The 23,472-nt window shown below is 44.1% G+C and overlaps 1 protein-coding gene across 10 annotated transcripts in view; it reads left to right on the top strand.

Moving 5' to 3' along the window:
• Nucleotides 1-23,472, top strand: part of LOC141105739 (alpha-2-macroglobulin-like protein 1) — a 251,128-nt gene that overhangs the window by 74,538 nt on the left and 153,118 nt on the right. For all 10 annotated transcript variants that reach the window (XM_073595819.1, XM_073595817.1, XM_073595811.1 and 7 more), the window contains exons 10-13: nucleotides 2,507-2,621; nucleotides 7,245-7,354; nucleotides 15,762-15,929; nucleotides 22,087-22,308. In XM_073595819.1, coding sequence (XP_073451920.1) covers nucleotides 2,507-2,621; nucleotides 7,245-7,354; nucleotides 15,762-15,929; nucleotides 22,087-22,308 — 615 coding nt within the window. The remainder of the gene's footprint in view (nucleotides 1-2,506; nucleotides 2,622-7,244; nucleotides 7,355-15,761; nucleotides 15,930-22,086; nucleotides 22,309-23,472) is intronic.

Here is a 23,472-nt window from a genome sequence, read left to right as displayed (position 1 = left end):
AAAATGCTGAGAATATACTCAAGTGTAAATCCATAAGATTTTAGTGTTTGGCATCATGCTATGCTGTATACAGTTTTCTGTATCAACAAAAAGCTCACTTCCATTCTGTTCACGTGTTCTGTTCTCAGGGGACAAAGCACAAGTAGTACTTTGCCCCATTTTCCTACATGCTGTCTAAGGCTAGCTGTTAGGTCTGGCAGAGCACCCCTCCTTTCTCCACGGCAATCCAACAATGTAGCTAACAAGGAGATAGCCGTTTTGATAGACAGTATTTTTCTCCATCTCCAAGAACTTGCCAGTTTGCCTGGAACATTCTAGCTGACAATCCCTCCTCCCCTTAGATTCCTTGTTGCTTGTCTCAAACAAGGGCTTGGAGAGAGAGAGAAAGGTACCGTCTGCCAAAGGAGCTGTCTCCTAGCTGCCTTGTCAGACATACATGGAGAGAATAGAGGAGCCCTGTCTGACCTCACAGCTAGCCTTAGACAGCACATAGGGAGATTGGACAAAGTACTAAATATATTTTGAACCCCTGGAGAACAGAACTCATTAATAAAAACTGAAGATAGACTTCTACTTTCATCAAATATTTCTTTGTAAATCTGGTGCAAAGTTTCTTACCTGGAGATGCTGCCAGTAACACTTCTTGCTGTAAACCAACAACGCTAAGTCACTGCCTCACAATTAGCAACAGCGTTGTCAGTCTACCCTGTCCTCTCCTTCATTTGGCTGTTGGCTCTTTTTCAGGTCTATCAACAGAAGTAGCCACGGCAGGCTGCAAGGCAGTATCTGTGAGTTGTCAGCCTCCAACAGAATGCTCTGTTACTAGCAGGATTTCTAGCTAACAAACTTTGCAACAGATTCACAAAAAAAAAACATTTGCTTGAGTATGCCAAACATACTGAATATTAGATTTAGAGATTTCATTGACATTAAACAGAGGATACATTTATTGAAAACCTTGTGGTAAAACAGTTGGTAGATTGCAAGAGTCTCCTTAGAGATTTTATGACACTTTGGAAGGAAGGACATGTGGATGATATTGAACAAGCCTTGGTAGATATAGCCCTTGATCTGGTGAATAAAATTGAGAAATCTTTCTAAAACTGAGCTCATAATATTTCCTCCAGTCCGTCCTCCTCCCCTGACTTCTCCATCAGGATCAATAATACAACCATCAGTCCCTCCCCTCATGTCAGGGTGCTAGGTGTAATCCTGGACTCTGACCTGTCCTTTCAGGCCCAAATCCAATCGCTGTCCAAATCTTGCAGACTTCAGCTCTGTAAAATCTCCAAAATATGCCCCTTTTTAACAGTTGAAACCACTAAGCAACTTATTCACTCCCTCGTTATCTCTTGCCTTGACTATTGTAACTCTCTCCTCATTGGCTTACCTCTCCGCAGGCTTTCCCCTCTTCTGTCAATCATGAATGCTGCTGCCAGATTCATCCACCTTACCAACCATTCAGTGTCCGCCACCCTTCTCTGCCAATCCCTCCACTGGCTTCCCACTGCCCAACAAATAAAATTCAAAACTCTAACAATAACATACAAAGCCAACTCTGCCCCGAGCTACATAATCGATCTTGTCTTCAAAAAATCACCCAAACCATCCTCTCTGTTCCACCCAAGACCTCCTGCTCTCTAGCTCCATTCTCCAGATCTTCTCCCATCCTCTGGAACTCAATACCTCAATCTGTCCGGCTATCTCCTACTCTGTCAACCTTTAGGCGAGTCCTGAAGACTCATCTCTTCAGGGGGGCCTATCCTGCCTTCAGCTAACAACTGATTCTTCTACTTCGCCCATCACTTCAGCCCTCACAGTTATTGCCTTTTGTCTCACCAGCCCCTCCCTATTAGATTGTAAGCTCGCAGGAGCAGATCCCTCCTAACCCTCTGGTATTGAATTGTATTGTCGCCCCTTTATATTGTAAAGCTCTACGTAAACTGTCGGCGTTATATAAATCTTGTATAATAATAATGTCTAAGCTGAATGAAATTGGCTTTTGCATCAAATCAACATAATTTCCCCCCTTTTATCAGTGACTAAAGTTCAATGCTTTGTAACTGCAGTTACAAGGGATCTAAAGAAGGTCAACTTTGGTAAGATGGCGGATGATAATTAGAACTATGGATGAACTTGTTGCTCTGATAAAGCTTAGCAGATAAAGCAAAATAGTGATGGGGGAAATCTTGCTGTTACCATTTAAACACACACAAATACATTTCTATGTGTAAAAGGATATTGAGAAATAGGAAATGGTACACCAAGATACCAACAATTGACTTGGAGAGGGATCCCTCTTTGAAATTAATAGCCAAATGCAATCACTAAGCGTGAAAACTTTTCCATGCTTTAAAGAAACTGCTAGTTGGAAGTGAATATTTTTGCTCCATGAACTTGGATTTTCCTCTTAGGTTTTATCGCACTTAATATATGAGGCAGACAGGGGACATAGTAAACCTACTGCGTAACTTCAATAACCTGAACGTCTTCCTTTTCTTCATAGATTGACCAGACTGGAAAGATGCAAAGTACTCTGGATCTGAGCAAATTCAATCTGCGGAGCTCAGACTACAACAGAGAACTGATCATGGATATCAGTATGGAGGAAGAGGGGACAGGTGAGTCATATCAAGATAGAGGTGCTCTTAGCAAATTAAATTAGAGAAGATGTGGAAGCTCTCAGAGACATTCTGTGCAACTCTTATATAGGCCTGGTTTACACTGGTACGACAAACGCTTCGACATTGGGAGCTCATGTCGCATGACGTGTGAAAATCAATGTTTTCCTATGGGAGCCGTCTTAACTGGTCCGACACAAGTCAGTCCGACTTTGAAAATGCTCCCTGCACTACTTTGGTCTGACTTTGATCCTACTTCAGCCCATTGGCTATCACTGAAGTCGGATCGCCGTCTTAACTGACCTGACTTTGGCATGCTCTGAGGATCTTGAAGGGGAACTCCACGCCACATTTTAAAAAAGATGGCATGGGTTTTCCCTCCAGGAGCATACCAGGCCCTTAGGTCTGGTATGGATTTTAAGGGGAACCCCCACGCAGAAAAAACGGCATTGGGGTCCCCCCCAAAATCCATACCAGACCCTTATCCAAGCACACAGCCCGGCAGGCCAGGTAAGGGAGTGCCCCCCCGAACCATACCAGGTCGCATATCCTCAACATGGGGGGGTGGGTGCTTTGGGGCAGGGGGGCCCTGCGCCCCCCTGCCCCAAAGCACCTTGTCCCCATGTTGATGAGGACAAGGTCCTCTTCCCAACAATCCTGGCCTTTGTTTGTTGGGGTCTGCGGTCGGGGGGCTTATCAGAATCTGGAAGCTCCCTTTAACAAGGGGGCCCCCAGATCCCGGCCCCCCACCCTGTGTGAATGAGTATGGGATACATTGTACCCCTACCCATTCACCTGAAAAAAAAAGGCATGATGGGCAGGTGACATCATAAGGGGCGGGCCTCCGGTGACCCCGCCCCATGCCAATATAAGTAGTGGCACACCATGCACCCAGCATTAGAGCGGGAGAGAGCGTTGAGTAAACATCGGAAGAAAAACAGAGGCAGAAGACAGTGGAGAAGACCCAGCAAAAGAGCGAGAAGATAGCGGAGATGACCCGGCAGAGGCAAAAGACAGCGGACAGAGGGAGAAGAACGGGAGAATACTAGAAGAGGAGGTCCTTGTCCTCATCAACATGGAGACAAGGGGCTTTGGGGTTGGGGGCACGGGGCCCCCCTGCCCCACAGCACCCACCCCCCCATGTTGAGGGCATGCGGCCTGGTACAGTTCAGGAGCGGATAAGGGTCTGGTATGGATTGCTCCCTGAGGGGGAACCCATGACGTTTTTTTTACCATCTTGTGTGGAGTTCCCCCTAAAGATTCATACCAGTGCCTGGTATTGTTGGAGATCAAAGTTGGATCCCTGTTCATGGAATTCGGACGCATGTCGAAGGGCACAGTGGTACGACTGTCGTGCTGTACCAGTGTAAGCCCGGCCTACAAGAGAATTCTTGGTTTATACCACTATTATCCTACTAAATTACAAGCTCCCCAAAATTACTTTGCAATGTCTAGTTGGCAAATGAAGCTGTTAGGAATTAGAACATGAACTATATCCCAGGGATCCATTTTCTCTCTGTATCTGCAGCACTGAAAACTGCTCATCCTGAGATGTTCTACAGTTTTAAAAGTTGCTCTCAGTCAGCAATACTCATGGTTTAATGCTGGTGTGTGAGAGAGAACAGTAAGGACTTTCTGTTGTAGAAGCCATACTGTTGTTCTCAAGCTGTGCAACTATAAATATATAAGACAGATATGAACACTGGAATTGATTGTGAAGGTGTATTGAGCACAAATACAGTTGGGGTACTGTGTAAGAACTATATATACTAATATGGAACAATAGCTACAGACAAAATGGAAATGCAAAATAATTACAATGGTTTTAGCCAACTCAGTCTATGTTCAAAAATATAACTGCTCTAATGTAGTTGCATATTTGGTTGGCAGAAAAATGAAGACAATGAGGTAGGGTTTAGTGGAGTAATTTGGACAAAATAGATTTTGCAGTGAAATTACTGTTGTTGGCTTGCCAAAATGTTTCTGAATATAAACTCAAATTCCACCAAGTGGACTGTCTAGGCATAACCTCTTTGAAAAAAAAAACAGTGATGACCTTTTTATCACCTGTAACATGGTGATCATTTATGGATAAGCAAAGGATTAGGCTGGCTTTAGATTCAGCTTCAGTGTCAGAGTAAGCATGACCATTAGGGTCAGAGTTGTGGTTAAGCCGACCATAGATGGTGCGATTTACTTTCCTGCAACCACAGTCAGTGTTGATAGGGAAAATCCTCTTGCATAAGTTTTACTTGTTTATCTGCAGTCTTCTCTTGTATACAACCCTTCAGAAGTGCAGATTTATGATAAAATCCATATGCATATGTGAGGAGTACAGAGGAGGGGGTGGCTCTTATACACTGTGCAAGAGCTGATTGGAGGAAAGGGGCACACCCCCCTCCACATAGGCAAAGGAACGAAGGAACATGCAGAGCTGTATTCTGAATAGACAAGCTGTGTGCTTATTTCCCTCCCATCACAAATTTTATCTCATGTGTAGGGAAAACTTCTCAGAATTGACTCTGATAGTAGAGGACAGAAGCACCAGAGAGAAACGACACTTAGAGCTTTGGAGAGAGACAAGTAAACACTGCAGATATATGTGCTCTGTTCAGATATCATGACTGGGGTTTACAACAACTTTAAGGTTAGTGTTGAAGTTGACATTAGGGTCAGAGTTAGGGTTACTATTTTGGTTAGTTTTAGTGTCAGAGTAAGGGTTAGCATTTGGGTTTGTATTAGTATTAGGATTAGTATTGGGGTAATGTTAGGGTTAAACCATCTCTGGTCTCAAAGATTTAATGCATATGCAGGGTAGTTGAAAGAAGTTTCCATAACTCTCAGGAGCCATTAAAAACCGTTTGTATACAAGCAAAGGATAACCAAACTCAACCACCAGAATAGTAGAAGTGTTTGCTGAGATACGGTGCTCAGGCTGGGGGGTCAAACTCCCCTAGCAGACATCTAAAGCAGAGATTGAAGCTGGCCACTCGATAACGCCTTTTAATGGACTTCATTGGCTACATCATGTTAAACAGGATCAATGCTAATCCGTTTCGGCTATTACAGCCTTCCTCATAGCTATGAAACACATTAGCAGTGATCCTGTTTTACATGATGTAGCCAATAAAGAACATTAAAAGGATTTATCGAGTAGCCAGCTTCAATCCTTGCTTTAAAACTTTCCAATTGTCTTGCTGATTGACACTGAAATCATGCAGCCTTTTTTCATTCAGTTCCCCAAGCATCCAAGTAGTACTTGAAATTCCACTAACCTCTACTTTTTGACTTTCTACTGGGAAGACCTCTATTTTTCTCACCACAAATGCCAAAGCATATTCTCACTAGGCAGGGGATCACCCAAATGTCCAGAGTTAGCTGTGTTTCTTCTCAACAGCTGGTCCCTTTGCTTCATGTTCAGGTACTGAAACCTACCTGTTGGGTAACCTTTATAACCTTTATAAATTATCTATTTAACCTGAATGTTTTTTGTTTTTTTTTCAGTTATAGAAGCAAGGTGTTCCCACTCACTTTTTTAAGTTTTAGTTGTTCCTGGGCACCTTTGGGCGATTCCACCCCTTTTGTTGTATCCCTAGGTACAATTAAGATTCCTAAGGAGTCTATTTTATAACCAACCTGTAATGCCGCGTACACACGGTCGGACTTTTCGTCTACAAAAGTCCAACGGACGCCGACGGACTAAAGCTGGCTGGTAATCCGATCGTGTGTGGGCTTCTCCGGACTTTCAGCAGACTTTTTCAGCCTCAAATCCGACGGACTTTAGATTTGAAACATGCTTCAAATCTTTACGTCGTAACTACGACGGACCCCGAAATCCGCTCGTCTGTGTGCTAGTCCGACGGACAAAAACCCATGCTAGGGCAGCTATTGGCTACTGGCTATGAACTTCCTTATTTTAGTCCGGTGTACGTCATCACGTACGAATCCGTCGGACTTTTGTGTGGTCGTGTGTAGGCAAGTCCGTTCATTAGAAAGTCTGCTGCAAGTCCGCCGAAAGTCCGCAGGAAGTCTGTCGGACAGGCTGTCGGACTTTTGTAGACGAAAAGTCCGACCGTGTGTACGCGGCATAAGAGTTTCTTCATTTTTACCTTTTCAATAGAAATCACCACTGCTGGCAACTTCTGGCTGCAGATCGGTGACCAATGCTGAGGCACTGACTAAATGTGGGCTGCAGAGTGGTGTTCAAGTAGAGCTACTGATTGACTTCTTCTTTGTGAACATAAAAACCCCAAACTCTTGTTAGAGGCTCTATGACCAATGCCTTAGCCTTATTGACATGACCTGAGAGAACCTGGTCAGTGTCTTAAAGTATATACTATATACTTTTGTACAGTTATAAGGTTTGAAATGGTTTAATTCTCCAGCATTTACAAAAAAATAAAAAAATTGGAATGAAGTGTCCCTTCAATTGCTGAGTAGCTCAGCAGAGGAATGGGTAAGTCCCCATGTAAAGCATAAACTTTTAGTAGAACAAAAACAGATTTACTCCTCATTGCAATGATTTCCATAAACTCAACCTTTCATTTCAGTAAAATAAAAAGGTAAAACATTTCTTTGCTGTGACATTTTTTTTCCATTTGTTTTTTTCTTGGCTTACTGAAGGAGTGACTCAAAGTGCATCCAAAACCATTACGCTCGAGTCCAAGCTCACCAAACTGTTATTCGAAGACACAAAATCGTATTTCATGCCAGGAGTGCCGTACAGGGGAAAGGTGAGCGCAAAGTAAAACAAAAACTCTGTAGTAGCTTAGGTGTTTAGAGGCAGGGCCGTCTTAATGCATGAGCACCCCTGGGCACTGCCCAGGGGTCCCAAGTGCATGGGAACCCCATAATAATCTTGCATTATATCATATTTGCCAACTGTCCCGAATTTGCTTTTACAGTCACTGTTTTTACTAAGCTGTCCCAGCATGGCCCTGTCCCAGGTAGAGTCCCCAAACCTGTACTGTGCCCTACTGATCCCAGTATTGTGCCCTCCTAATCCCCCTCCCCAGTACTGAGCTCTTCTGCCTCGCCCTCTGTACTGTGTCCTTTGTGTTGATTAGTCTGTGATTCATGGCATCTTTTCTTAGTGTTTAAAATTGATTTTATTGAGAGTACCAATTCATTTATGTTTAGTTCTATCTGCTATTTATACTTCAATTTTTGAGAGTAGGTGTGTAAATTGGGGCAGACTGGTAGGGACCCCAGTGCATTACTTTGCCCAAGGGCCCATGATGCTATTAAGATGGCCCTGTCTAGAGGGGGTTATGAGTGATGGAAACACAGTAGAAAATCAGTCAGATGTTTAGGTCATTGTCTCTTATTGTGCTGGCCTGTGGAAGCGATGTGACAGCTGAATTTTGGGGCAAGACTTGTAGTTCAATACGTTTGCCTGTTATTTATATGTTGACTGAAAATAGGCCCAGGCATTTTATACTGAGCAGGCCAATTTTAATTTTTTTTACACCAAAACCTTACTGTGAGAGGAGAACCAAGACCACTGCAAGCTTATTGGAGGGTGGCAGACCAGCACTGCACCCGAGAAGAAGAATAAAGACAGTATCTGGCTAAGCCCATAGTGTATCCTAAGCACGTTGCGTATCCTACGCGATGTGCGTAGCTTGTTACAGCTTTATTCCTCTTTCGACAGGTTGCCTAGGCTACCAGCCTCCTGGCCCTCTCTGAACATGGCGTTAATCAGCCCTGTTTCCTGGAGCCCAGTGGCGGTTCTTGGCTCCAGGTACTAGCTTGGGCACCTGGAGAATTTGCCCCACATCTTTTACGGGGTGCCTGGGGTTGTCCCCTCTGTGACAGCCAGCATCTCTTTGATTTGGGTGTCGTCACATCCTCAGCTCTGAGGGGTTCATGCTGGGACTTGTAGTCCTTCACGTCACATCCCTAAAAGTGAAAGACTATAAGTCTCAGCATGAACCCCTGAGATGTAAGGATGTGACCCCTTAGATCACTGAGGTTCATGCTGGGACTTGTAGTCCTTCACTAGTTGGGGGATGTTACCACCTCAGCTCTGAGGGGTTTATGCTGGGACTTGTAGTCCTTCACGTTTGGGGGGTCACGTCTACATTGTTTTTATGTGTATATCCAGTGGGGGCCCGTCCATTAGCGGCACGCGGTGCCGCTCCCCTATCCGTTGCGTCCGGCCCCTAATCTACATACAGGGCGCCGGATGCATGGATTCCAAAGGGGAGGGTGTTTAAGCCCATGATTAGAGCCAGAGGCTCTAATAGGCTTCAAAAAAGGGTGGGCCCAGGGGGGGAGAGCACTGATTCTCCTCCCAGCCAATCAGGAAATGGGTCGTGAGACCCTTTTCCCGATTGACCGAAAGGAGAAGTGATCTTATTGGCCAAGGGGGAGGAGGGAGGAGATGCATGGCCAAAGGACACACACGGATGGAGGAGAAGCAGGGGAAGACCGACCGACCCACCAGCAACCACGATGGCGGCTCCTAAGGTAGGTAGGCCATCCGTCTCCTGCGCGGGGGGTGGCATTGGTTTGCCCCCCCCCCCGCATTATCGAGCACCAGCCACCACTGGTTATATCTGTTGTTAATTTCATCATTTCTATTACAGAATGACAATAAATGATCTTTGATTCCCTTGATTATTTACCTGTGTAGACATCCAGAAGCTGCTGGGTACTGGCGTCTCTGCACACTCAGAATATTCCTTGTCTTTCCTCCCCCGGCAGTTACATATAAGGTTATGCGGGGAGTGGGGGGGGTGAGGACAGAGGAGCTGGTCCAGCACAGAGATTAATTAGACACTTTTAGAACATGAGAAGGCTATAGCATGCAAGGCTGTTCGAGGGAATTGACTGTCCTGGAATAGTCAAATTTTCTATCAAGTTCAAAGAAACATTACAAGCAAATAAAAAAATAATAATAATAATTAAAAAGAAAACCAGTATTTAACATGCTTTATTTATCTGTGATATAACCTGCAATGTTTCAGTTGTAAGTTGTTTTGGGGCTGTGGGAGGAAAGCACAGCCATAAGAAAAAAAAGGGTAGGTAGGCAGTCTTGGACCCCCAAAGAAGCTGCTCAGCAGCAGGTGGTAGCCTGCTATAACCAGCCTGTGTGGACCCAGTGTGGGACCCAGAATGTATCACTTTAGTTGTCACTCCCTCAACAATTCAGAAACCATTTCTACTACAAAAAATACAATGAGCCCTGATAAAGGGGGGTATTTCAAGCTCCTAGAAAAGCACTGGCTACCTTTTCGAACTCTGGACTATTGGAATATTTCAGTGAATTCTTTAATTAGGTATTTAGTGGTGGTAAATAAAACAGGACTAGTTTTGTTCAGGGCTTTTTTTCAGCAGGAACTATGGGGAACTCAGTTCCACCACCTCTGGCTCAGGTCTTCTGCTCCCTGCTCACCACTATCACTTGGTAACACTGAAGTCCAGCTTCTGCGCTTACAAGTGATAGCTTATCTCCCAGTAGCTCCCACAGGTCAGATCTCCTGCGCAGATGCCACTAAGTGGCGGACAGGGACAAGGGAGATACAGAACAGGTGCCCAGGGTTTAGTGCAGTCATGGGCAGGAGAGGGTGCCTGGTAGGCTTCACCATCTATGGTCTCCATTTTTTCCCTGGTGACCAGTTGTTGATGCTCCTACTGCATAATTTCCTTGCAAGTGACTGTAGTAAAGTATGCTGGGAGGGACTACAGCCGGATAGGTGTTTCAGCTTAATATTGCAATAAAGGTAAGATATATGACAGATGGTGGAGCTTTTAAGGAGGGGGGGGGTGAGGGCAGTGGAGGGAGGGGTTGTATGCAGAGGGAAGAGCTACTAGTTGATGCCATTTGGCAGGTATGTGAGTGTGGCAGGCATGGTTGCGTTCCTGCACCTATTCTCTGAGGAAAAAAAAGCCCTGGTTTTGTTAATTATTTTTTTAAACATTTCAGCACATTTTAGGAGCAAATTCCCCTCTTGGGGAATCCAATTACCATAATCCGATTAGAAAACGTTATCAAGACTACAGCGCTCGCTAAACTATTCTATATGATAATCATATATAGAAATATGCAAAGCAATACCCTGTAAAGCATTGCATATACAGTATATATGTATGTATGTATACAGTATTTTTTATACAGTGTATCTATCTATCTATCTATCTATCTATCTATCTATCTATCTATCTATCTATCTATCTATCTATCTATCTATCTATCTGATAGATAGATATACTGCTCAAAAAAAATTAAAGGAGCACTTTGGAAACATATCGGATTTCAATGGGGAAAAATATCATGCTGGATATCTATACTGATATGGACTGGGTAATGTGTTAGGAATGAAAACATGCCACATTGTTTGATGGAAATGAAAATTATTAACCTACAGAGAGCTGAATTCAAAGACACCTCGAAAATCAAAGTGAAAAAATGATGCAGCAGGCTAGTCCATTTTGCTGAATTTTCATTGCAGCAACTCAAAATGATACTCGTTAGTTTGTATGGCCCCCACGTGCTTGTCAACGTCGGGGCATGCTCCTAATGAGATGACGGATGGTGTCCTGGGGTATTTCCTCCCAGATCCGGACCAGGGCATCACTGAGCTCCTGAACAGACTGAGGTGCAACCTGGCGGCATCTGATGGACCGACACATAATGTCCCAGAGGTGTTTTATTAGATTTAGGTCAGGTGAGCATGGGGGCCATTCAACGGTATCAATTCCTTCATCCTCCAGGAACTGACTGCATACTCTCGCCACATGAGGCTGAGCATTGTCATGCACCAGGAAAAAGGTAGGACCCACTGCACCAGTGTAGGGTCTGACAATGGGTCCAAGGATTTCATCCCGATACCTAATGGCAGTCAAAGTGCCATTGTCTAGCCTGCAGAGGTCTGTGTGTCCCTCCATGGATATGCCTCCCCAGATGATCACTGACCCACCAGCAAACCAGTCATGCTGAACAATTTTACAGGCAGCATAACGTTCTCCACGGCCTCTCCAGACCCTTTCACGTCTGTCACATGTGCTCAGGGTGAACCTGCTCTCATCCATGAAAAGCACAGGGCACCAGTGGCGGACCTGCCAATTCTGGTGTTCAATGCAAAATGCCAATCCAGCTCCATGGTGCCGGGCAGTGAGCACAGGGCCCACAAGAGGACGTCATAAAGTCTGTTTCTGATTGTTTGGTCAGAGACATTCACACCAGTGGCCTGCTGGAGGTCATTTTGTAGGACTCTGGCAGTGCCCATCCTGTTCCTCCTTGCACAAAGGAGCAGATACCGGTTCTGCTGATGGGTTAAGGACCTTCTACGCCTCTGTTCAGCCTTCCTAGAGTAACTGCCTGTCTCCTGGAGGCTCCTCCATGCTCTTGAGACTGTGCTTGGAGATACAGTAAACCTTCTGGCAATGTCACGTCTTGATGTGCCATCATGGAAGACTCTCTGTGCAACTTCTATAGGGTCCAGGTATCGCCACATGCTACCATTAGTGACACTGACCCTAACCAAATGCAAAACTAGTAAAAAACAGTCAGAAAAGATGAGTAGAGAAAAAAATGTCAGTGGCCTCCACCTGTAAAACCATTCCTGTTTTGGAGGTTGTCCCATTGTTGCCCATCTAGTGCACCTGTTGTTAAACCTCCCTTTAATGTTTGTACCTATGGGTAAGCCTAGAATAAGGCATACCTATAGGTACTGTAAATATCTCCTAAACGTGCGCCGTTTAGGAGTTATTTATAGTATACTGCGCCGATGATGTCATCGGCGCATGCGCTCTGAAGGAACGTCCGTTTCTTCAGGAGCATGAGCCTTGACTGGCCCCAGAAGGAAGACGGGCGAAGGTGGATGCGGCCTGCAGCCGGGACGCCGCCGGCTTTGTTTGCAGGTAAGTGTCACATAATGTGCTAGTATGCGATGCACTTTACAGGGAAGGGGAATTTTCATTTTTTTATCAGGGTTTACTTCCTCTTTATATGTATTAACACCAAAGCAGCTGGAAATGATGAACAACCCCCTCTGCTACTTAACTGAGCAGATCAATATCCCAGGAGTTTAATTGACTTGATGCTATACTCTGATTAAAAAGTGTTCCTTTCATTTTTTTGAGCAGTGTATATATACAGTGATTTAAGTCCTCAGACATACAGACAGAGAGAGCAAAAGGAAGTCAAGGTGGGCATCAAACAAAGCAGTTGGCAGACAGAATCATAATCCAAAATCCAAATTACACACTGAGTTCAGAATACAGGAAGCAAATTACAAATGCAGTAGTCAGGCTACCCCCTCGCTTTCATAATACTAAGTGTCCTGTATATATGCTTTCTAAAAAAAAAGCTGTTCCATCCCTGAGGAGAGGAGGAGAGACACGTGACCACCAAGCGGCGCTATTAAATCAGGTAATGAACTGCTTTTTTTTTTAACAAGGCACATATACAGGATACTTAGTATTATGAAAGCCAGGGGATTATGTGATTTTTACTTAGTTGTTACAGCAGCAGGAGGGGGGGGGGGGCCTGACACAGAGCTGACAGGCAGGGAGGAGAGGGGGGAGGACAGAGGGAGACAAAGGAGAGCTGCAGATAGCAGCGGCTGAAGGAGACATGTAAACTGATCACGGTGTAAGGGCTCAGCAGCCATGATATACTGTGGTCAGTTTAAAGATGGGGAGGGCAGAAACTGGTAGGTTCAGCCAGGTTTTCAGGTGTTACAGGAGGCCAAATTACCCAGCACAAGCACTGTGCTGTAAAAAAGATTTTAAAGGAGCAGGATACAATTTTTTTTTTAGGTTAACAAACGCTTTAAGACTTCCTGTCTTGGTTCGTGGTTACACAAGGCCAATTAAGCAGCTTTATTCAGATCTGCATGTTTGCATATAGAGGACGGCAGCAGCAAGGACTATATTCAGTGGTGGCTGGTGGTATATTTTTTTTGGGGGGGTGGGGCGGCCCCCCAGTTTACCAGCCTTACCATATCTATGGCATGGGGCAGCGATTCCCTCCAGGCAACGGGGGGCGTCTCTTCCTCTGCATCGCAGCGTCTCCTCCCTCCTCCTCCTACGCCAATAGGATCGCTTCACCTTTCGACCAATCAGGAAACGGCTCCCGAAACCCACTCCCTGATTGGCCAGGAGCATAATCAGTGTGACAATAGCGAATATTAATTTCTTATATTATTATTATATCTCAATATTCATTCGCTATTGTCACCCCACCCTTTTTTGAAGCCTATTAGAGCCTCTGGCTCTAATCACGTGCTTAAAAAAAAACTCCCATTGGAATCCATGTGTCCAGCACCCTGCAAGTAGATTAGGGGGCCGGACGCATGTATAGAGGGGGCGGTGCCCCTTCACCCTGCATTATGGTCCGCCACTAACTATTTTCATGACAAAAGCTGCAATTAAACTCATTATTTTCTTTAGTGGTCATATTTGTATCAGAGCTGCGGAAACAGTTGTATTAAGGGTATCAAGGGTTTCCCTTGCAGCTCTGACCCGAGCACCCCTTAGTATGAAGACAAGCATGCAAGGCACAAAGTAGCATGGGTGACACCGTGTCAATGTATCGCTTGGCTGGTAGTTGCCCGTGGAGTTGGCCAGTGGAAGTGGTTTCAGGGCTGTAGACAGAAGTCTTATGCCGCGTACACACGAGCGGAATGTCCCACGGAAAAAGTCTGACGGAAGCTTTTCATCGTATATTTCGATCGTGTGTATGCCTCATCGGACTTTTTTTTTTTTGAAAATTCTGACGGACCTAGAAATGGAACATGTTCTAAATATTTCCGACGGAACCAATTCCTATCAGGAAAACCGCTCGTCTGTATGCTGTTCCGACGGACCATAAACGACGCATGCTCTGAAGCAAGTACGAGACGGAAGCTATTGGCTACTGGCTATTGAACTTCCTTTTTTTAGTCCCGTCGTACGTGCTGTACGTCACCGCATTCTTGACGATCAGACTTTGGTGTGATCGTGTGTACGCAAGACAGTTTCACCGGAATTCAGTCGGAACTCTGTTGGAAAAACCTTCAGAGTTTATTCCGTCTGGAAAACCGGTCGTGTGTACGCGGCATTAGAGACACTCCAGGAAGAGCCACAGCCGACAGTCTGTATGCCTGCAGAAGTACAGGATAGAACCTGTGAGGCAGGGCTTAGATGCAGCAGTGTGGAGACTATACCTCCCATAGGGAGATAAGCTGTTTGTCCAGAAGCCAAGCTGGGTTCAAGTTCAGGTGAGCAGCCAGGATGAGAAATGTGGTCAGGAGGCAAGCCGGGTTCATACACAAGTTTGCAGCCAGGATAAGAGATGTGGTCAGGAGACAAGTCAGTGTCATACATGGGTAAACAGCTGAAACATAATCAGTAACCAGGCCAAGGTCATAAACAAAAGATTAGATAGAAGTGTGGTCAAACAACAATCCAAGGATCAGGAGTTCAGCAGAAAGTGGTCAGGAGCAAGTTGGGTCAGCAACAGGCAATCAAATAAGAAGGAATCAAGAATACAGGAGTATGGATCATTGGTAGCTGTGGATCATCCAGTGATTATCGCTCACCATTCCTGCCTTTAAATAAGGTACTTTGGACCAGTTCTGAGAATGGGCATGAGGAAATGTGCTCCAGTGCGTACAGACATCCAAGAAAAACATATATACACACAGATGAGTCAATGTGTGTTCCCATGCAGGTTACTGGCATGCACACTTCTGTTGGTGTCCTGACAGGTACACAAAGAAGTATACCTCCACACAGGATAAAACTTGGATGGACTCTAAGTATGTTTATATTTGATATATCTACTTTCCTTATTTGATGTATAAATATGTATCATTTGCATCCTTTACCATTGCTAATTTGATAGCGACAAATAGGGTTTGTGTCATAAAGTTCTCAACAATTGTGTTATTTTATGTGATGATCTAGAATTTGTGGTATATTCTTGTAACCCTGATGAAGGAGGAGGGTGTTGCCCCCAAATGCGTTGAATTTTTTTATATTAGTTTTTTTGTTTTTTTTTTTAGCAACAATTAAAATTATTTTGAACACTTTCATCTGACTTTGGGCTGGCAGTCCATTCTGTATTTCCTTGGTTTAAGACATAGCGTTCACTTTTATTTATGCTAAAAATCATATTAATTTTCTTTCATATTTTCTGTGTGATGTTAGCTGTCACTGACGTCCTTTGATGGCCAACCCCTCGCCTCAAAGAAAGTTCACATCAAAGCTAATTACAATGGAGAAGAGAATAAAGAGACTTTTGTCACAGACTCCAACGGCAAAGTTACATTTGAACTGCCTACAGAAAAATGGGGCAAGAATTCTGTGAATCTTTATGTGAGTAAGAAAAATGGAAAACTATTTCAGTTTTCTTTAAAAAAAATGTATATGATATATATTTGCTGCATAATATGTTCTGTAATTTAACCACTTCAGCTCTCACGTCTCTACACCCCTAAGGCAGGCATCACTAAATGGCGGACTGCGGTCTGGATCCGGACCAAGTCACTTTTCCATCTGGACCTGTGGTCCTGCCATTTAGGAGCCGTTTCTTTGCCCCTGCTGTCATTCTCAAGGCAGAGAGCTAGAAACAGCATAGCAATGAATGGAGGGCGGGAGCTGGAGCTGCACGAGTTAACTTTTCAGATTAACTAGCAGGTGATTGGTTGCTAGGACCGCCCTGTCTCACAAGCTTAATAATATGAAAAGTTAACCCTGGAAGATCCTGCTCCCGCCCTCCATCCAGTGCTGCTGTGCCTCCCACTCTCCATTCATTGCTATTCCACCTCCAGCTCTCCACTCTGTGTAAGGCAGGAGAGTGCAGATGGGCAAGAGTATACGGCTGTAATGGTAGTGGGGGGAACAGGGGGTGTTGTAAAGAGGCAGTGCTGTGTAAATGGGGGTGGGGGGGTGATTACTGAAGGGGGGTAGATGTGAAGAGTCAGAGCACATTGGGGGGGGGTGATATAAAAGGGGAGCAGTGCTGTGGGGGGGAGGGTGATATAAAAGGGAACAGTGCAATGCATGGGGTGTGAAGGGGGACAAGTGCTGTGAGGGGGGTGATGTAAAGGGGTAGCAGTGCTGTGGAGGGGAGAAATGTGAAGAGGGCAAGTGTTGGGGGGTGATGTATAGGGGGGTAAATGCATAATTTTGCAGAAAATTTCCAGATCCCTGCACTAATTTTAAGAATTCACGCAATTTTAAAAAGTAATAGCGGCTGCAGAAGATAGGAACTCCCACAGGGTAAGAGAAGTGAGCAAGGCAGGTACTGAAACATGTTACATGTTTTCTCCTAAATAAAGTGAACTTATCCTTTAAGTGAATTTTACAGCACACAGACACAATATAATACCCAATTTTTTTTGAGTAAAATATAAAAGATGGGGTTGTATTGAGTAAATAGATACCAAAAATGTCAAGACTAAAAAGTGTATGCATCCATGAAATCGAGAAAACTATGGTATCTAAAGTTTTTTCTAGGTGACGCTTTAAAAGTTTTCACTTGTTATCAGTTTAGAAGTAACAAAGAATTATGGCCTCAGAATTTTTGCTCTCACTCCAATCAGGGTGACACCTCACACGTGGGACACAATTGCTGCTTACATACACATTCAGGCCCCACATGCATGCGCATGTGCTGGGGGGCACTGGAGTTCTTTAAATTTAAAAAAATATTTTTATTTATTTATTTATTTTATAAACATTTATTATTTTTTACACTTTTTTTTTTCATTTAACTTTATTGGTATCTCAAGAGGGCTAAGACGCACCCTGTGTGATCGAGTAATGGGAGAGCCAGGTAACAACCATAGATGACAGGGGGTGGCGGCAGAGGGGAGCTACTTTACTCACTACTTTAAAAGTCGTTGGGCAACTGTAAAGCCACCTGGATACCTTTTAATAAACAGCCGATAGAAAAAAAAAGTAAAGTAAAAAGAAAGAAATAGTTAGAAAACTTTAAGTAAACACAAAAACCAGAGAGAAAGTAAAAACTCAGGGGAGAGGGGTAAGCAGGAGTTAGGGCTGATTAGGGTAAGTAAAGGATTAAAAGGGGCTAAATCAGAAACAAATTGTATTTATTTATTTATTATTTAAAAGGAGAAATCTTCCAATGCGGACAACTGTTCTGATGACAGATGTGTAAAAGGAGATTTCCCTCACTTTGGAGACATTTCATCTCAAGTTTGTAGGACAGGAAGCGGAGGGAGGGGATCTCCTTAATGAAACACAGAAGGCCAGAAAAGCAAGGGGTTTTTACTTGTCTGTTGGGCATGATATGCAGGTGCAGGCAAGACTTTTAACTGGATTTAAATAAATAGTGGAACCATGTCCATCAGACTGAGACCTGTATGCATCTGTGGAGGGTTGTGTTATGTCAGGAGATGGAGGCAAAAAGGGTAATTTTCTCCATTAGAATGTACACTATATTACCAAAAGTATTGGAATGCTTGCCTACACATCCTCATGAACTTTGATGGCATCCCAGTCTTAGTCCGAGGGTTTAATATTGAGTTGGCAAACCCTTTACAGCTATAACAGCTTCAACTCTTCTGGGAAGGCTGTCCACAAAGTTTAGGAGTGTGTCTATGAGAATGCTTGACCATTCTTCCAGAAGTGCATTTGTGGAGTCAGGCACTGATGTTGGACGAGAATGCCTGGCTCGCAGTCTCCGCTCTAATTCATCCCAAAGATCTTCTACCGGGTTGAGGTCAGGACTCTGTGCAGGCCAGTCAGGTTTCTCAACCCCAAAAGGTATTGGGCCAAATCATTTGGTGGAGGGGGTATTATGGTGTGGGGTTGTTTTTCAGGGGTTGGGCTTGGCCCCTTAGTTCCAGTGAAGGGAACTCTTAAGGCGTCAGCATACCAAGACATTTTGGACAATTTCATGCTCCCAACTTTGTGGGAACAGTTTGGGGATGGCCTGTTCCTGTTCCAACATGACTGCACACCAGTGCACAAAGCAAGGTCCATAAAGACATGGGTGAGCAAGTTCGGGGTGGAGGAAGTTGACTGGCCTGCACAGAGTCCTGACCTCAACCCGATAGAACACCTTTGGGCTGAATTAGAGCGAAGACTGCGAGTCGGGCCTGCTTGTCCACCATCAGTGCCCGACCTCACAAATGCACTTCTGAAAGAATGGTCAAACATTCCCATAGACACACTCCTAAACCTTGTGGACAGCCTTCCCAGAAGAGCTGAAGCTGTTATAGCTGCAAAGGGTGGGCAAACTCAATATTGAACCCTACGGACTAAGACTGGGATGACATTAAAGTTCATGTGCATGTAAAGGCAGGCTTCTTAATACTTTTGGTAATATAATGTATGTAAACCCTAATAATGACCTTCTCTTTTTTGCTCAGACCCCCTCACTCTTTGTTATATTGCAGCCATTTGCTAAAATCATTTAAGTTCATTTTTTTCCTCATAAATGTACACACAGCACCCCATTTTGGCAGAAAAACACAGAATTGTTGACATTTTTGCATATTTATTAAAAAAGAAAAACTGAAATATCACATGGTCCTAAGTATTCAGACCCTTTGCTCAGTATTTAGTAGAAGCCCCCTTATGATCTAATACAGCCATGAGTCTTTTTGGGAAAGATGCAACACGTTTTTCACACCTGGATTTTGGGATCCTCTACCATTCCTTCTTGCAGACCCTCTCCAATTCTGTCAGGTTGAATGTTAAACGTTGGTGGACAGCCATTTTTAGGTCTCTCCAGAGACGCTCAATTGGGTTTAAGTCAGGGCTCTGGCTGGGCCATTCAAGAACAGTCACTGAGTTGTTGTGAAGCCACTACTTCGTTATTTTAGCTGTGTGCTTAGGGTCATTGTCTTGTTGGAAGGTAAACCTTCGGTCCAGTCTGAGGTCCTGAGCACTCTGGAGAAGGTTTTCGTCCAGGATATCCCTGTACTTGGCCGCATTCATCTTTCCCTCGATTGCAAACAGTCGTCCTGTCCCTGCAGCTGAAAAACACCCCCACAGCATGATGCTGCCATCACCATGCTTCACTGTTGGGACTGTATTGGACAGGTGATGAGCAGTGCCTGGTTTTCTCCACACATACCGCTTAGAATTAAGGCCAAAAAGTTCTATCTTGGTCTCATCAGACCAGAGAATCTTATTTCTCACCATCTTGGAGTCCTTCAGGTGCTTTTTAGCAAACTCCATGCGGGTTTCATGTGTCTTGCACTGAGGAGAGGCTTCCGTCGGGCCACTCTGCCATAAAGCCCCGACTGGTGGAGGGCTACAATGGTGGTTGACTTTCTACAACTTTCTCCCATCTCTCGATTGCATCTCTGGAGCTCAGCCACAGTGATCTTTGGGTTCTTCTTTACCTCTCTCATCAAGGCTCTTCTCCTCCGATAGCTCAGTTTGGCCGGATGGCCAGCTTTAGGAAGGGTTCTGGTCATCCCGAACGTCTTCCATTTAAGGATTATGGAGGCCACTGTGCTCTTAGGAACCTTAAGTGCAGCAGAAATGTTTTTGCCTTGCCACTATTCTGTCCCTGGGCTCTTCAGGCAGTTCCTTTGACCTCATGATTCTCATTTGCTCTGACATGCACTGTGAGCTGTAAGTTCTTATATAGACAGGTGTGTTCCTTTCCTAATAAAGTCCAATCAGTATAATCAAACACAGCTGGACTCAAATGAAGGTGTAGAACCATCTCAAGGATGATCAGAAGAAATGGACAGAACCTGAGTTAAATATATGAGTGTCACAGCAAAGGGTCTGAATACTTAGGACCATGTGATATTTCAGTTTTTCTTTTTTAATAAATCTGCAAAAATGTCAACAATTCTGTGTTTTTCTGTCAATATGGGGTGCTGCGTGTACATTGATGAGGAAAAAAAATGAACTTAAATGATTTTAGCAAATGGCTGCAATATAACAAAGATTGAAAAATGTAAGGGGGTCTGAATACTTTCCGTCCCCACTGTACCATTGAGAGCATTTTGTTATACCTTTTCAATAAGACCCCTTTCACACTGGGGTGGTGCGGGAGGTTGGGGTAAAGCGCCGCTAGTTTTAGTGGCGCTTTACCGCTGTTATAGCGGGGCGCTTTTAACCCCATGCTAGCGGCCGTCGAAAGGGTTAATAGCGCCCGTGTTGCGGCACTCCTGAAGCGCTGTGCAGGCGCTTCGGCAGCGCTGCCCATTCATTTCAATAGGCAGGGCGTTTTGAGAGCGGTGTATACACCGCTCCCGCACCGCCCCAAAGATACTGCTTGCAGGACTTTTTTTTCCCTTCCTGCAAGCGCACCACCCCAGTGTGAAAGCACTTGGGCTTTCACACTGGGGAAGCATGAGAGGCACTTTTCAGGCACTTTGCATGTGCTATTTTTAGTGCTAAAATGCCTGAAAAGTGCCCCAGTGTGAAAGGGGTCTAAGTGCAAAGAAAACAAACAAACTGAGCTTTCCAGTAATCTGATCTCTAGCGTTAGATTGTACTTTCCAGTTATCTCTGAGGACTACAGAACTGGCTCAATCTCCCCTACCCCCCATAAACTAGAGATAAGGAGAGGGAAAGGTTATTGTGGTCCTGTTCTAGGGTGACAATGATGCTTCTCCATAGATACAGTACAGTGATTGAGTGTTGTCACCCTAGGGCAGTAAGTGTGTTACTGGCTGGATCACCGGATGAAAATAAAGAAATAATTGCCTGAAAAAAGGAAGCTAATGTAGCCACCAAATCTAAGGGCTTGTAAGCAGCAACCTATTGCATTTTTGGGTTTACATATGCTTTAAAGTGGGAGTAAACTCCAATGCATGATTTTCACCTATAGGTAAGCCTATAACAAGGCTTACTTATAGGTACAGTAAATATCTCCTAAATGTGCACCTGTTTGGAAGATACCTACTCGAGAAGCCGCTGGTGACGTCACTGGTGCATGCGCTCTGAAGGAACAGCATACCTGTGCTGTTCCTTCAAAGCCCTGTGCACAGCGACTCCATGTATGCACGGGAGTGAAGTCATTGCGGATCATCCATTCGAAGGACCGGAGTCCGCGAACCTGGGAGGAAGACTAGGTGGAGGTGAAAGCTCTGTCAGCGGTGACAGCGTGCTCCTGGAAGGCTTTGTTTCAAGGTAAATTTCACACTACATTGCATTGCATAATACCATTACCATTGCCTTACAGGAGGAATTTTTTAATTTTTTTTTTGCTAACCGAGTTGACTACTGCTTTAATTGCACTAAATAACAACCAATGGAATAAAGTAAAAGAAGGTTTCAGCATGATTACATTCTGATATAATATATTTATTCTCTGCCTGGAAACAAGTGGTTCTATTCTCATTTTATTGGTGTCTTGTTCTGAGGAACCTCTGTCAAGGCATACACTGAATAGCATGTAAATATTGCATCTGTATCTGTAATGCTTTTCCCCCATCTGTGATATAAATCCATGGAAGTGAGTCTCCATATCTGTCTACAATGATGACTCCACCCATTCTAATCCTGATTTTTGTCCTTTCCGATGTGACCCTAGGCCACTACTGACCAAAAAGGGGAGCCCTATTCTAGTGGCAATGTGCCTGTCACCTACGGCACGGCCAGCCTCTATCTGAAGGACATCTATGTGGAGACCAAGAGCTACCTGTATATACGACCGGTAAAAAGTTCAGCACCATGTCACCAGAATGTGGCTGTCACAGTCGACTATTCCCTGGCAGAGGAGGAGGACAATGGGTATATTGAACTTTTCTATTTGGTAAGACTTTTCTTCTGGTTATAAGGTGCATAGATGCACAACATCTAAAAGGTGATTAGATTTGAGTAATTTGCCCATGTGGATATACAGTTAATGGGGTATAGTTCCAACACTCATATGAGTTAAGAAAGTCACTTAGATGAGGGTTGCTTCAGCATAACCAAACAAATCCAGGTGTATTTGACTAAAGACTGCCAGAAGTAATATAATTTGTACAAAACTCTGAGCTGTCCTTGCCCACAAGGATTTGACAGTTCCTGCCTCTTTAATGATCAAGATCAATGCACAGACATTACTGTGACAGTAAATGTTGCGGAATGCCTTGTAACAAGAATATGGTTGTGTGTAGGATGGTGGGTCTACAGTTATAGACTGTTCTGTTACAATTTACCTTAAGACCAAATTGGTTGCCTTTCTAAGATTTAAGGTATAAAAAGACTTTGTAGACCTGGCCTGAGTTAACTCTTCTATGTAGGGCCCTCTGTTTGTTGAGAGAATGTTTTATCTCTTCAGTAGACTGGGCTTTGTCTCACTACACTGCAATTCATATACAGTTTTACAAGTTGTTTTGCTTGTGTTTGGGTTAAAGCACTTTTGAATGTAGAAGCTTCTGTCTCAGTGTTTGCTAGGCTTGAGTCTGTATGGCCAGGGTAGTCTAGTCTGACTGATTAGCAGAGAGTATAGTATTGGGGTACAGAGTTAGCCAATTCTACAGAAGATTAAAAAAAATTGGGGTTGCTCATTTTAGCTGAATGCAAAATGAGAAAAACAGTGTAGGTAAGCAATAGGAAAGAAAATCAAAATTGTAGGGATATCATATGTAGATCACCAGCAGGAGGAAGGAAGTTAGATTTTTACTTAGACCTCATTTAAATGAATACTTCCAGTTGGAAGACCTCAATTACAAAAAGACATTGATGAGTGAGAACCAAAAATGGTGAAAGGTCTCTGGGATAAAACATATCAGAAGAGACTGCAGGGGAGGAGAGGAGGGGTAAAGGCGGAGAGAAGAGTGCTGGGTCTTTGCCCCAAACTATTCCAATTGGTAAAGCTACTGTAGTCTGATTAGACATCAGGTGGAAACAGGGGACACCCGGTCACACCCACTACAGGTGAATATGTCCAAAGTTTTAGTTAGTGACATAACATCAGAGAAAGGCGTTG

The sequence above is a fragment of the Aquarana catesbeiana genome, linkage group LG08 (genome assembly GCF_042186555.1).
Source record: "Aquarana catesbeiana isolate 2022-GZ linkage group LG08, ASM4218655v1, whole genome shotgun sequence".
Taxonomy (NCBI): Eukaryota; Metazoa; Chordata; class Amphibia; order Anura; family Ranidae; genus Aquarana; species Aquarana catesbeiana.
This window is presented reverse-complemented; position numbering and strand designations above follow the sequence as displayed.